We start from the raw sequence: 14599 nt of genomic DNA on the forward strand, positions 1-14599 counted from the left end.
GAAATGTGACCGTTTTCCCCTTTGCTTTTTTTTTTGGTCATATCAGCAATTTCAAGATAAATATCCAAGCGACCATGCTGTTGCGTACGAAGGGAGGATTTTGATCGCAAATTATGTGAACGCCGTTCTGGACCGCTATCAAGGTGAGTAGCTTGTTAATTTTTTTCTGTATTTTAACTGCAAATACTCAATAAATTGTTTAATCCAGGTGGTTTGTTTATTAGGGCATCAGCTGTCAAAACAAGTGAGGAAAATGCAGTATTTTGATGCGTAACTCGCGAGCTTTGTTTGTTGTTGTCAGAACGTGTGGTGTTTAGTAAGTGTTGTGGTATTTAATTTATGAATGAAGTAGTTCAGGTTTTACGTGTTCATAATAAAATACCAGTTTCATAGAAATGAACCTCCAGTAGCACCTGCGAGTAGATCATCCTCAGTTAACCTCACTTACAATAGGGTTCATTGCACATGCAAATTGCGCGCGCCTTTGCTTGGTCATATTTTTCCCATTGGAGCAGATGTCTCGAGTAGCGTAGGAAAGTGTAGAAAGTGGTGTCTGGAGCCTTTGAACCACCTTTGACCTCTGACTCCGCTGTCAAGGAAACCTGAACTAAGCTTCCCGCTGACTGAGTGCTGTTTGAGTGGATAGCCGTGATTTCAGGCATTTAGTTTGTGATCGGGAAAGATTGCGCTAAGACGCATTCTGTTTGAAATATGATTAATAGCAGATCCCGATGCTTAGCCTCTGGTAGAGAAGTTTAGTTTCGTTTTGTGGTCCTTTTCCTATCTGATGCTAAGTTGCGAGTTATTAGATAAATAAATCTAACAGTTGCTCCAGAATAATAGACACTTAAAAATGAATGAATATCATTTTATTAGATGAGAAGTAAAAAGGAAAAAAATATGTATTTAAAAACAACAACAACAGATAGCACATGCACAAGTCTGCTTTTAATATGTAGACACTTTCTTGTTGTTAAACTTTAACATTCATAGTTGATGTGCTGAACTACACTAAATTACACTAAAAATTACTTTTGAGACCAGTTGGTTAAAAATAATCGCAAAGATGTCTAAATAAGTGAAGTTAACTTAGTGCTAAAAATTTTTTAGACATAATTTGTTTGCAGATACCACTTGGCTGGATATTGTTTTCTAATGCAGTGACATTCAAGTGTGGATAGTTCACCTTAAAATTATAGTTCTGTCATCATTTACTCACCCTCAAGTTGTCCCAAACCTGTATGAGTTTCTGTCTTCTGTTGAACACAAAAGATGATATTTTGAAGAATGTTGGTAACCAGAATGTCAGAATTTTCATATTTGAGCGAACTATCCCTTTGAATGTCTAAATACATTACATTTTGGGTCGGCATGAAACAAAATTCACCCTATTTTCTAAAATGCATGTTATTGATCTTATTGTGACTGATTCATCCATGCATGTTTCATTTCTAAGAAATGGTTTTTGAGCTTGTAATTTTTAATCAATGTCATAATTTTCCAGTGAAATGACTGATGTCTTTCTGGTGACCTATGCCAGACTTCTATAATCATGTCATTCACTTAAACCCCACCCCTTTTATACAATCCTGTGCAAGCTTGCATCCAATCAGCTCCATCCAATCTGTAACTGATGAATAGAACTCAGTCCCCGCCCTTTTTTTAATTTTTTTGATAATGTTTACCTCAGATGTAGGTCACAATACGAAAAAAATGTGTTGCTACTCCGGTTGCATAGCAACTTCACTATGCAAATAGTAGCTTTAAAGATGGTTTTGAATAAAAGAAATAACTGCATGTAAAGGGTAAGAGTGGGAAATGAGAGGAAATGCTAATTGTTTGCTGTAAGTTATCTACACAATATTTTTAATAGCTGTTAGATGCAATTTGAGTTACCAGAGTTGCCATCTATTCACCCTAAGCCTCACTAAATCTCTCAAACTCCAACTGCTCCACTGTCTCTCAATTTGTCCTGCAGTGTTTTTTTGGCTGACTGGAGGTTGTGGTTTTCAGTACTCATAGAATAAACGAGGGCACCATAGTTGAAGAAAGGCTGTCTAAACAGACACACTGAGTTAGAATATTATATGCTGCCAAAACAAGCACAGATTAAAGAGTCATGAATGACAGGTGCTGAAAGAGCGTGGATGGAGGAAGCAGAGCAATCGATGACTTCAGAGTTAAATTTTTGTCTGTTGATAAATTCGCTTCGTTACACTGAGACAAATTGCTTTATCTGGTCACACTTTATTTTAGTGCTCATGTTTCCATAAATAACTGAAAAGTAGCTGTAATTAACTATACTTGGTGTGTCATACTTGGCTAACACTTTTTTACAGTGTCATTGTTACATATGTTACATGAAGTTACTATAACTACAAATTACTACTATAACCAGAAATTATGCATAATTACATGCAACAAACCCTAATCCTAACCCTATAGTAAATACATGTAGTTAGTTACTTAATATTACTCAGTACTTTAATGTATAATTACAGTGTAACAAAGACGCCTTAAAATAAAGTTTAATCCATTTTTATTTGTGCAATTATACATAGTTCACGTATTAGTATAGTAATTAACTATAGTAATGTGTAATATTTGTAACACAACTAGTGTAAAATAAAGTGTTTTAGTTGGTTTATTTATTTTGTTCTGGTAGCTCAACTAGTAGAGTATGACGCTTGCAACAGCAAGAGCATGTGATTCCTATAGCATCAGATACATAAATGTAAAAGTGTTGGATTATTAGCGAACGATAGCTTGCTGCAATTCTGTCCAGCTTTCCCTCAAGACTTTTCCCGCAGCCATTTTACAATACAAGCCAAGGTAGCATTTATTTTTGGCATCTTCTCCGCAAAGAGAGGAGGGACAAGAGAGCGAATAACACAGTAACGAGAAGCGGAGTACGACCCAGAGCGCTGAGGAAATAGGGGAATGATTGTCACTAAGGGAGGGACGGACCAGGGAAAAAAAGACGGAGGGAGGGAGTGCTAGGGAAATGTGTTTTCGATTAGTAGAAGCACAACGGCTCTAGTTTGACCGCTGTAATGTTAGATTTCCAAGTGAGTGTTAGAGGGAGACTGAATGAGTGAGAGGACGAAGAGAGTGACAGAATGGGGTGAAAGGGTAGGTCGGACACAGAACAAGCGAGGTGTGATTTTTGGAGCACCATGTGTGAAACGAGAAGGGGCGAATGGAAGAGTGTTTAAGTGAAATGGGGTGAGTAATTATAGTAAACATAGAGAAGTCGGAGTAGAGAGAGGGAAGGCATGACTCCAAGTTCTGTAGCCAGATTATAGTTGTGGTGATTTCACAGAAAACAACTCTCAATATAAAAGACCACCACTAATGAAATAACACTCCGTAAAACGGCTCTCTGAGCTTTTTCTCGTGCCGAGCTCTAAACGGCCGTAACCGTACATGTAGCGTTCCATTGACCTAGGCGTTCTTAATAGACTTGTGTAATATTTAAACCATCACTCTCAGTGGGGCATAAAGAAACTGTCCACTTCTGTTGCTCTGCCCTCTCTTTTTCCTTTTCTTTCCCGGCCTTTCATTCACTCTCTGTGCTTTTCTGACTAGAAGCCATAAAAAGGGCTCGAAAGGTGACTGGATCCTCTGTCTCCCAGAGGACCTTTTATGCTGAGGTCACCGCTCGGTCTCGCCTCCCAATGACTTGACCCTCAGAAAGCACCTGTGGCTGGCGCGGTACTAAATTACTCCGTGGCCTTTTGTTTTGGAGGTGTGTTAGGGGCAAAAGGTTACCTTTGTCAAGCCCCCAGTACATTTTTTGTGCATTCCCAAAAAGTTTTATATTATCCATGTAAAATTGTGCTTGAGATAAAACTCATTTATTAGAATATGAAGCAATGCAGTTGTAAAAAAAGTTTTCTTCAAAAGCCTCAATGATTCATAAAAATATTACTGAAATGTGTTTAGTTTATAAAGTAAATTTGTGTCAGCTTTATGTCTGGCAACATAGGTTATCATTCAGAGCCACCAATAATCAAAAGTCTGGGTCAGATTTTGGATATTAGTGAATTGCAGCTGTCTAGCCTTTCTATGTCCTTAGTTTGATCATTCAAAGTCAGTTTTGTGGTGGTAGTGATCCATGTTTGCAAAGCCATTCTGTGTTAATAATTAAATTAAAGGTTAACGCTGTCTTAGAAGTGTGGCTTATTTGTCTTTTGGTCGTAACACCCCCTCTGTTTTTATCTCCACAGTTTGAAGGTGAGAGAGCTGGGCACTTGGCAAGGGACGACATTGCTTCAACCCAGCAAGGATTTATTTCCGACCTCTGCTACACCCCCCTTCCCCTTCCCCTCCATTCAACTTCCTTCCTCCTACCTGACATCTGGAAAGTCCTCCTGTACCTATACCTGCAAGTAAGAACATCCTGTCTCCCTCAAGCCCCCCTTGTTCCCCAAATCACCAATGGATCAGAGGACACAGGGGGGGCCCTCTACGCCACCTCCGCTCCCTGCCAATGCCCCCCCAACAGAACGTGAGAAAGAAGGAGTAGGAGGGAAGAAGGATGATGAAGAGGAGAAGAAGAAACGAGAGAAACCAAGAGATGGAGCACAGAGTGAAACTTGTGGTGCTGAAAGTGGGACTAGTGACCAGCAGCAACAACAACAGCAACCCACACAGTTCTCAGTCAAAGAAACCAGTTACTCTGAGGGCAATGTCAAACTCAAAATAGGCCTGCAGGCCAAACGCATGAAGAAGCCACCTAAGATCCTTGAGAACTATGTCTGTCGGCCAGCCTTCCGAGCCACTGTAAGACATAGTGGAGGCAGAGGTGGAGGGCGTGGTAATCGTGGGGCTGGAGCCATTGATGGGAGCAGCCACACGTCTAGCCCAAGTCATGGAAAAGAAGGAGAGAAAAGCCCCTCTGTCAACCGAGGAGCACCACTATCATCTACTGCTCCTGCTGCTACATCTCCCTCGCCTTCTCTTCCTCCTCCGCCTGTTTCAGCCAGCCAAGTCACTCCTGTGAATGGAAGTGCTCCAGCAAAAAGGGTAAGGTTGTTTAACTTGTTATGCATTAAATGTCTAAGAAATTGTAAACAATGAAGAGACTAGCTAAAATTACATAACAAGCATCCAGTACAACAAAACAACAGGGATAAGGGATAGACACACTCAAATATCCCTCTCACTACACTTTCACTTAACTGTGGTTTCATCAGATAAATAAGCTTTGCTCACTCTTCTCACTCTTCTCTCTTTCAGTCACCCAAACACTTAAACTTTGTTTTGTTTTTTCATTTTCCTCATTTCTCTGTTAACTATGATTTTCTGTTTGACCCAGAGTACTTTGTTGTTCACTCTTAGATTTTGTTTCTCCAACTTTGTCTCAACTCTGTCCAAATGTCTTTTTAATCCTGCTTCTATTTCTCTATTTCGCACACATCTTCCTTCTCCCGTCTCTTTCTTTGTTGTCCTGCTGCTGTATTATTGATTTGAAAGAAGAAAATAAACAAGTAAAAATGGTCTAATATTCAGTTAATGAACAGGAATTTTAGTGGCATAAAACATAAAAAAATACATAAAATTTGGTATTTTTTTCTAATAACTTGGAGAAATCCAGCACAGTTAATAATGCATAATTTCTTTGTGTTCCATGATTTTCCATATTACATTGAATTAAATGTATGTAACAGTGTTTCTGTGACTGAGTATTTTTTCTTTTTATACATATAGGGTCCTCCAAAACTTGCCTGTAAGTCTGAGGGAAAAGCTGATGTAAAATCTGTTGCTTCTTCAGAGAGACCCCTTAACCTTCATCGCCCCATGACAGAAAGCAAATCACACTCCTCTGGAAAGAAAAACCATGTTCCACAAACCAACTCTCCCGCCCCATCGCCACCAACAATGCCCCCAGCTGCCACATCGCAACAGGAACCCAAAACAGATGGGATCTTAAAATCTTCTCAGTACAATTTTTCTGAGGGGCAAAAGGAACAAGAAAGAGGAATTTCTGCCTGGGGTGCCCCTACTGTGACCGAGAAGCTTGCTCAGCTCATTGCTACATGCCCACCCTCAAAGTGCCCAAAGCCGAAAGCCCGGAAGGTGTCGCCAGCTCCAGCACACAGTAGTTCACCCCCCTTAATTTCTAATCTGCAGCGCCCTGAACGGGCTATGGCAAATAGGAACACCTATTCCAGGGCGGTGCACCTTGCCCCACCACCACCTGTTTCACGGCCCCCAGGTCGCCCATATGGTTCCAAAAACAAAGACAGTATCCTGGAAAAATTTTCTGGCACCTCTAGAAAAGAGGAATCAGATGGACTTTCAAAAGGTGTCACCAATAGCAACAGCAGCACAACCACCACCACCACTAGTACTGTTCTGTCTCAAAACAATAGTCGTTTGACAACGACATCCACAAATGATAGCACTGACAACAGTACCACCAATGGATTAAAATCTCGTCTTGGGCATTGCCCATCTCATTCTTCCTCCACGGCTTCTCTTTCTTCACCAATATTTTCCTCTTCCTCATCCTCCTCCTTAGAGAGAATAGGAAGTACAGGATGTCACATAGGTTTGCCAGGCTCCCTAGCCTCATGCCCTAGAGCAAGCCCCTCCCGAATAGAGGAGTTTACTGAGAAAGACAAAGAGCGTGACCAAGACAAAGACATGGACAGTCCCAGAGATTTAAGTAAGGGCTCCACTCCAGCCATGGCAGGGAAGCAAGATGCTAAAGAAAGGTGTCCTTTGTCAGCTCCTCGAAGTGAGAGGGGTAAACACAGTGAGAGCTCAAGCCCAGTCAAACGTAGTCCCAATCAGGAAAGTCGCGTTAGTGGGGTACCAAGTCCTGCTGAGTCCACCAAATGCACTATTTCACCTTCATACCCTTCTGGTGCCAGCAGGAGCCCAACACCACTATGCGATGACATTGGGGCTGCATCTCCTGCATCACCAACTGAGCAGGATTCAAAGCCTCTTAAGAAGCGGCGGGGACGGCGACCTCGCTGGACGAAGGCGGTGAATCGAACCCACAAGTCTTTACTTGAGGCTGCTTCTAACCATCAGAAACTCACCACACCAATGCCCTTAGGGCTGTCATCCCTATCCCCTGTTCGGCGTCCTGTGGGACGGCCTCCGAATTCTAATCTCATGCCCCCTGTTGTTTCAGAACTTTTTGAATCTTCACCCAAGAAGAGGGGACGGCCCAAGAACAAAATGCCTCGGTTAGATGCACCAGCACGTGGCCGCACCCCAAACAAACTGGCACCCTCAAAAGTCTACTCCAGTCTGCTCAAATCTAAAGAAGAGCAGGATCCCCCTGTTTTGCATCCTGAAGTGGACTTTAATCCACCTAAACCCATGGCAAGAAAGCGAGGGCGCCCCAAGCGCTTACCTCCAACCCTTCCACAGGAAACCCAGCCCCCAACACTTGCTCCTGAGTCAGGGGATGCTTCAGTAGGTGAAAAACCTTTTCGTAATAAGGGCAATGGGCAGCTCATCATGAAGACGATCATAGGCAAAATCAATAAAATGAAGACAGTAAAACGAAAGAGGCTCCTCAGCCAAATACTGCTTGGGCCGAAACCAGGGACTGAGCAGGAAGGCTCCAGAAACAGTGGGCCACCAGGAGCTCCGGCTGCTACGAAACCACAGTCTCTGTCGTCACTTGCTGCTACATTTGGGGGCAAATTAGGGCCGCAGATCAATGTTAGCAAAAAGGGGACAATATATATGGGTAAAAGGAGGGGTCGTAAACCAAAATCATCAGCTAATCTCTCTCCAGGTGCCCCCACACCCCCTCCGGAACCTTTCTTGTCGCCAAACACTTCTTCCCCACTCCATCATCACCAGTCGCAGACCTTGCAAAACCAGCAACACCAGTTGCCTCCGTCTGAGGTATTCCCTTCCCCATCACTCTCACAGTCAAGTGGAGGTCAAAGTCCCATTAGCGATGCTAGCTTTGTTGAGCCTGGCTCAGTGCATTTCTCATCCCACCCACACTGCAGCCATTCCCATCAGAGCCACCACTCATTCTCCTTTCCCCCACCTACTTTTTCGGCCCCGTCTGCTCGCACTGTAGGGAGCACCACATCATCCACTGCACACCTATCTCAAAAGAAGTCTTCTTGCCGGGGTTACCACCATCACCACCACCACTACCGGCAACACTACCATTATCGAAAGTTTTCTCCTCCAAGGCCGCTATTGCCCACGTCTCCTGCTCCTCTGAGTGAGCTGAAGGAGGCCACACCTTCCCCAGTCAGTGAATCGCACAGCGAAGAGACTGTACCCAGTGACAGTGGCATTGGAACAGACAACAACAGCACCTCGGACCGTGGGGAAAAGGCTGGTTGTGCAAGTGGCTTAGCTGGTGTAGGGGTCTCACAGGGTATGGCAAGTGGACTCTTAATGCCTGGTGTCATAGGTCCAGCCATGGGAGCGGGAATGGGACTTTCTTCAAGAGGAAGGAGGCGGCACTCATCTTCAGTTCTCTTGGAACGTCCATCACCTACGCCCTCTCCACTTGGAGCGAGGGCATCACCTGACCCAAGAAGACCGCACCCAGCTGCTCCATCATCTGCTTTGGTTGGACATAAAGAGAAGCACAAGCATAAGTGCAAGCGTCGTGCACATGGCTGCCCTAGCTATGACAAAATAAAAAGGCAAAAGCGCAAACGCAAGAAGAAGTACCTTCAGCTGCGGACACGCAGACAAGACCCAGACTTTTTGGCTGATTTGGATGAGATCTGTGTTCAGCTCAGTGATATACGAATTGCTCATCGCACACCTACACTTCGTTTGGGTAGCAGCTTGGGTCTGGGTGCTGGGGCAGCAGGACCGGCCCGTGGGTCTGGCTTGGGAAGTGCCAGAGCCAGCAGCAGCCTTGGGGGGGGAACTAACCCACCACCCCATCACTATCTACATAGAGACCTCTTGCCCACCATCTTCAGGATAAATTTTAGTGGATATTATTCGCCCCACCCAGCCTACCCATGTGATTCACTTCATTATGTCCGTAAGCCAGATCTTAAAAAGAAAAGAGGGCGACCACCTAAGCTCAGAGAATCTATATCAGAAGTACCGTTTGTACCTGGGTTAGGCTTTCCCCTATCTAGCGGTGGTTTCTATCACCCTTCTTATGGTGTCCCATACTCTTCTGCCCCACTGGGACTTGGCTACTATCGGGGTTATACCCCTGCAAGTGCCCTGTACCCCCACCCCCATCACCAGACTCCCCACTCTGGCCCATCCCACCATGTTCATTCCCCCTCTTTTCCTCCACCTCCTCCCCCTTCTTATGTCCATCATCATCACCCATCCCACCTGCTTCTTAACCCCTCCAAATTTCACAAGAAGAAACATAAGCTACTTAGGCAGGAATATCTAGGTGGTGGTCGTTCGTCAGTTCTCTATCCTGCCATGTCGTCTGAGCTGTCATTTGGCTGGCACCACAAACACAAGCATAGACACAAGCACCGTGATCGCTGTGGAGAAGAGGAGGGTGATGATGGTGGTGGAGTTGTAGGTAGCATAGGTGGCAGAAGTGGAGGAGGTGAGGGGTTGGGAGTCGGAAGAGGGGAGCGAGGGAGTGTAGAGTCCCTTCAGCGATGCCGGTTTGGGCGAGATGGCTCTGCTGACTCCAGTGCTAACAAACAGACAGCTTCTGCCAACTCTCCTTCCTCTTCCTCCTCATCTTCTGCAGAACGGTACAAGCGTAAAGAGGCCTCTTTGTCTTGTCTTGGGCCTTCACGACTGTCTTTGGGCAGCACGAGCCGGGGACATCACCCTGTTGACTCCTGGTTTAGAATGGGAAGTTCTGATACTGATTACTCCAAACTCTGTAGAAACCAGTCCCTTTCTGGGTCTGGTGCATTCTCTGAAGGACATGCTCAAAATACAGTGGAGTGCTCAGAGAGTGACGAGGAAGATGCTGCTTCTCCCATTGAGGAGGCAGAAACCAGCCACCACACCAACTTGTTTGCATCTGCACTATCTCGAACTTCGCTCAAGGGGAGTCGGAGCAAAAAAGGTGGAACGTCAGAGAGCCCCAGCCTTTCACGTTTGGACCGGACAGTGAGAACGGATCGTTCCACATCTGCAGAGAGGAGAGAAATGGGTAAGTGAAAAATCTTATGAACTAATGCTGATATTGATAAGCCGATTAAACTTATAAACCATAATCATAGCGCAAAAGTATTACATTACATCCATGTTCAGTTCAGTAATGTCCTTGCATTTATTTTTTACATGTTGTTTTCAACCGACTGAATGCAAATATGAGCCTCCTGATGTGACCCAAATTTAGTTTGACATTGTCAAGGTTGCAGAATTAATGCAGTGAAATGTTGTCACTCTCCAAATATAGCTTTACCTCGGCGTCCTTCATAATTCTGTGCTAAAATTTTATTGGACGTCACTTGCTTCAGTGCATGCTGCAAATTTATGATTAGTCTTCAGTACTTCCTGTCAGTGTTCTGTATTGATTTCAAGGCCTGATCATCACATCAAAAGCATTTTGCATGACCTGTTTAAAGTGGTTAATACAAGAATAATAAAATCTGCAGCTTGTAGTTAAAAGTCCTACAATACATACTACCGAGTACATACACAGAATGGCTTGTTGCAACATAATTTCTTCTGCACTCCAATAGCAGTGGGATTCCAAATAGGCTACTTGCATATACAGACCTGGGGCTAAATTTATTCACACTCACATATAAACACCTGCTCAAATGTTACAGTACTGAACCAGGTAAAACAGAACAGTTTTCAAAACAATGCAGCTTTTCAGTCATGCTGGGATGGATGGGCAGTGTGTTTGTGTATATGTGTTAATGCATAGAGGATCCCTAGTGAGACAGCAAAGTGTAGTATGTAATCCAGGATTAGAGCTCAGGACATGAGGTCATCCACCGGTCATTGACTGCACCATTAATTCACGGTAGCAGTGAGAGCAAGAAACTGATGAGAAAGAGTAAAAGAGGAGGATTAAAGGCTAGAGTAAAATAGGACTGATAAAAAAAAAGACTAAGATGTGATTGAAGGAAGAGTTAGTTGATGAATTGGTGCCCATATATAGTTAGTGGTGCTTGCTATGGCAGTCATTAATATGTGATTTGAGCAAAGAGCTAACTATAAGTATTAGCTGACTTGTAACTCGTCTCACACAGGAATTGTGGGCAAAAAACATTGACTGATGGAACGATAAGATGAATAGAACATAATAGACTAGACTGTGTTGAAAGTGAGTTAGACTGAGATTAAGTTAATTAAAGGGATAATGGAGGATAGAGGAAACACAGTTAATGAGGCCCTGCACACATGAATAGATGATGCTGCTTTTTTTGCTGAATCTGTGAGATGATTCTTTTCTTCTACATCAGAATTTGGCCACTGGGAGATGAGCAGATAAATTGGATTACAGATGGTGTAGAAAAGATTATCAAGTGCCCATTCTGTTATTTGCCTGTTAATAAACTTGTTCTAAATAAAAATAATAATCTAATAATCACGAATTTCGGAGTTTAGCTTAGTCAGTGGCTGGATGCTGTTTTCTGTGTTGAATGTTGCTCAGCGTTCAAAGGATACAAAATTAGCCAGCCAGTAACAGTAATTTGGTATATGTGTGTGTGTGCTTTTTTTATTTAAATGTAATTTAAATGTGTTTTATTTTATCCTTTGTTTTCATTATAATTGTCTTTGTTGACTATGAAATAGGGATTTGCATTTAGTCATTTTTACGGCTTGATTACTTGACATACATGCTGTGGGACCTTGGATGATAGATTGAGTTCTGTGACTTGTTCAGTTCTTGTTTAATTGTTTGGTGAAAAAATTCAGCCACGCAACTCTCCTTTTGGTTTAATCTCATAGGGAATGTGTCTGGCATGCAGAACCGAGGTGGTCAGTCCAGTGTTCCTGAGGTCTCTGAGGGTCCCCATCATCGGCACCACCACCCTCCTCTATCCCTCTCGCACTCTTCCTCTTGCCTTTCTCATTGCACTCTTGACCAGCCTGGAAGTGCCGCAGCTCTCCGGCCCACCAGTCGCCAGGCTAGTCCCTCCACATGCTCCTCCCAGCCTGCATGCGGCCTTGACTCCCCCCCTTCGCATCACTCCCATCGGCCCCCTCCCAAAAACAACCTGCACCATGTCAACAAGATCCTCCGTGCAAAGAAGCTCCAGAGACAAGCACGCACAGGAAACAACGTAGTGAAAAAACGGGGTCCGGGTCGTCCCCGTAAATATCCGCTGCCCTCGCCTCCCCCATCACCATCACCATCACCACAGGCATCTGAACAGGAGAACCACCCGTTACCTGAAAGGCACAGAGGAAGTGTGCTCTGGGAGGGAGACACCGTGGTTGATGTCATTGAGTCTGTAGTGCAGAGCCAGCGCAGAAAGGGACGCAAGCGGAAACGCTGGGAGACAGAAGGAGGCGATGAGGAAGAAGAGGAACCGGAGGAGGAAAGAGAGGCGGAAGAAGAAGAAGAAGAAGAAGAACGGTCAGCTGCTAGAGAGGAGGATGTGATGCCGAGAGTTAGAACAGAAGGAGGGAGGGAATGGTTGACGCAGGAAGAAATGCATTGTTTTCGCAGGTATGCTGTACAAAATAGAAAATACACCAATGTGTGGGGTCAGTACGATTTTTTTTCAGTACGCTGTTCTTTTGAACTTTCTATTCATCAAAGAATCTTGAAAAAAAATGCATCACAGTTTCCACAAAAATATTAAGTAGAACAACTGTTTTTAATATTGATAAGCACATCACCTCTTTTCTCACAGTGTCTGAAATGGCTCAATAAGGTTTTCAGTTTTGCTAAATCCCTCCTTTCCAAGAGCTTCCTCTGCTATGATCGGACAGATGGCCCAGTCTGTTGTTGTTGGTCTACCACTTGCAGCACGGGTCGGAAGTGAAACGGCCATGAGCATATCTGAATTTTAGTTTAAAATCTGTTTAAAATCAAAATGAAATATAAAAAATTGGCCAATCTACTTTTGGGCTCCATGTCATGGTCAAAAAGCTCCCCAAAAATGCAGATGACATTTTTCATGATTTTTTCTTAATCTCATTATAAATAATTGTTTTTTATTTGCAGTGCACTGGAGGGAAAACCTGATAGCCAGTCCTCCCCAGAGTGCACAGGCCCTACTACCGTGGAACAAGCCCCAACCCCATCAGTGACCACTCAACGGGAGAAGAGAGTTGCTAGACCACCCAAAAAGAAATTTCAAAAGGCGGGGCTTTACTCTGACGTGTACAAGACTGATGAGTAAGGGTGAACATGTTCAGCAAGCCCGTTTTATCATCTAACATTCATATCCCAGATAAATAAACGTAACCTTTCTGCATTTCCCCATCAGTCCTCGCAGTCAGCTGCTACAGCTAAAGAAGGAGAAGTTAGAATACACTCCAGGTGAACATGAGTATGGCCTTCTACCTGCTCCCATTCATGTTGGTGAGTTTTTCCTTTATGCTTAACTTGCAGTTGTAACCTTTTAGTCTACAGATTTTGACATGCATCATCACTTAGTTTAGCACAGTGTCTTAATTGCTGTTTAGTCGACAGTAGGATTTTCGACATAACATTTTTAAAGAACTATTATTTAAAGAAATAAGCTTGTGGACTTGTATTGGTATACATCTTTCAGTGTCATTCCTAACCAGTTTATTATGTATGGCCTCATGGGCAATCAGGCTGATTAGTTATGGTTTATGAGTTATGAGGTGATTCGTTGATTCAATATTGGAGTGGGGCAGCCTCAATTTAAAGGACAAAGCGCCTGAACTAATAACTGCAATTTGTCTTTGGTGTTTGTCCAGGGAAATACTTGAGACAGAAACGCATTGATTTCCAGCTGCCTTATGACATCCTGTGGCTTTGGAAACATGATCAGGTAGCTCCTTAAAACCACATCTTTCCCTGAGTTGACTGCTGCATTTGTCATTTATGTTTTTTGCGGCAAAAATAATTTTATTAATCAGTATTTTCTTCTTGTTTTCTAATAAACATCCTTAAAACAAGATACATTGACTTGTAAGATAAGATTTGTTTTCAGAGAATATATCATATAAGCATAAATCTAACGATAATTAGTGAGGTTTATGAAAAATTTGCCAAAAGGGTTATAAAAATTAATTTAATTCAGGATATATTTTCTAAAAAAAAGTTTTAATATTTAAAAAGATTTTTAGCAGTTAAATGTCTGAATGCTTGCAAAAATCTTTCTAATAAAATATGAATCTTTGTAGCTCCACAAGAGACCAGATGTGCCTCTCTACAAGAAGATCAGATCCAGTAAGCAAATTTTTATTGTTTTGATCACTGCCCAGAACATGCTTCTGTTTCCATAAATATTCAGATTTTCAACACTGCTCTCATTTTTGTATTGCGTTTTGTGTGCATGCTTGCGGATGATTAAGAGTAACACATTAATATTTTTTCAATTAGATGTCTATGTGGATGTGAAGCCTCTTTCTGGCTATGAAGCCACTACTTGTAACTGCAGGGCGCCTGAAGACCTCAGCGAGAAGGGCTGTCAGGACGACTGTCTAAACAGGTAACGGCAATTAAATACTTCATTTTTGGACCAGTCTTAAGAGGCTTACATAATCT

At 43.1% G+C, this 14599-nt stretch overlaps 1 protein-coding gene across 1 annotated transcript in view; it reads left to right on the top strand.

Moving 5' to 3' along the window:
* ash1l (ash1 (absent, small, or homeotic)-like) overlaps window positions 1–14599 on the top strand; it is a 31677-nt gene that overhangs the window by 966 nt on the left and 16112 nt on the right. The window contains exons 2-10 of the mRNA XM_081375979.1: window positions 47–143; window positions 4230–5028; window positions 5713–10099; window positions 11857–12580; window positions 13082–13255; window positions 13347–13441; window positions 13807–13880; window positions 14236–14281; window positions 14435–14543. Coding sequence (XP_081232105.1) covers window positions 4441–5028; window positions 5713–10099; window positions 11857–12580; window positions 13082–13255; window positions 13347–13441; window positions 13807–13880; window positions 14236–14281; window positions 14435–14543 — 6197 coding nt within the window. The 5' untranslated portion in view covers window positions 47–143; window positions 4230–4440. The remainder of the gene's footprint in view (window positions 1–46; window positions 144–4229; window positions 5029–5712; window positions 10100–11856; window positions 12581–13081; window positions 13256–13346; window positions 13442–13806; window positions 13881–14235; window positions 14282–14434; window positions 14544–14599) is intronic.

The sequence above is a fragment of the Scardinius erythrophthalmus genome (assembly GCF_964197995.2).
Source record: "Scardinius erythrophthalmus genome assembly, chromosome: 10".
NCBI lineage: Eukaryota > Metazoa > Chordata > Actinopteri > Cypriniformes > Leuciscidae > Scardinius > Scardinius erythrophthalmus.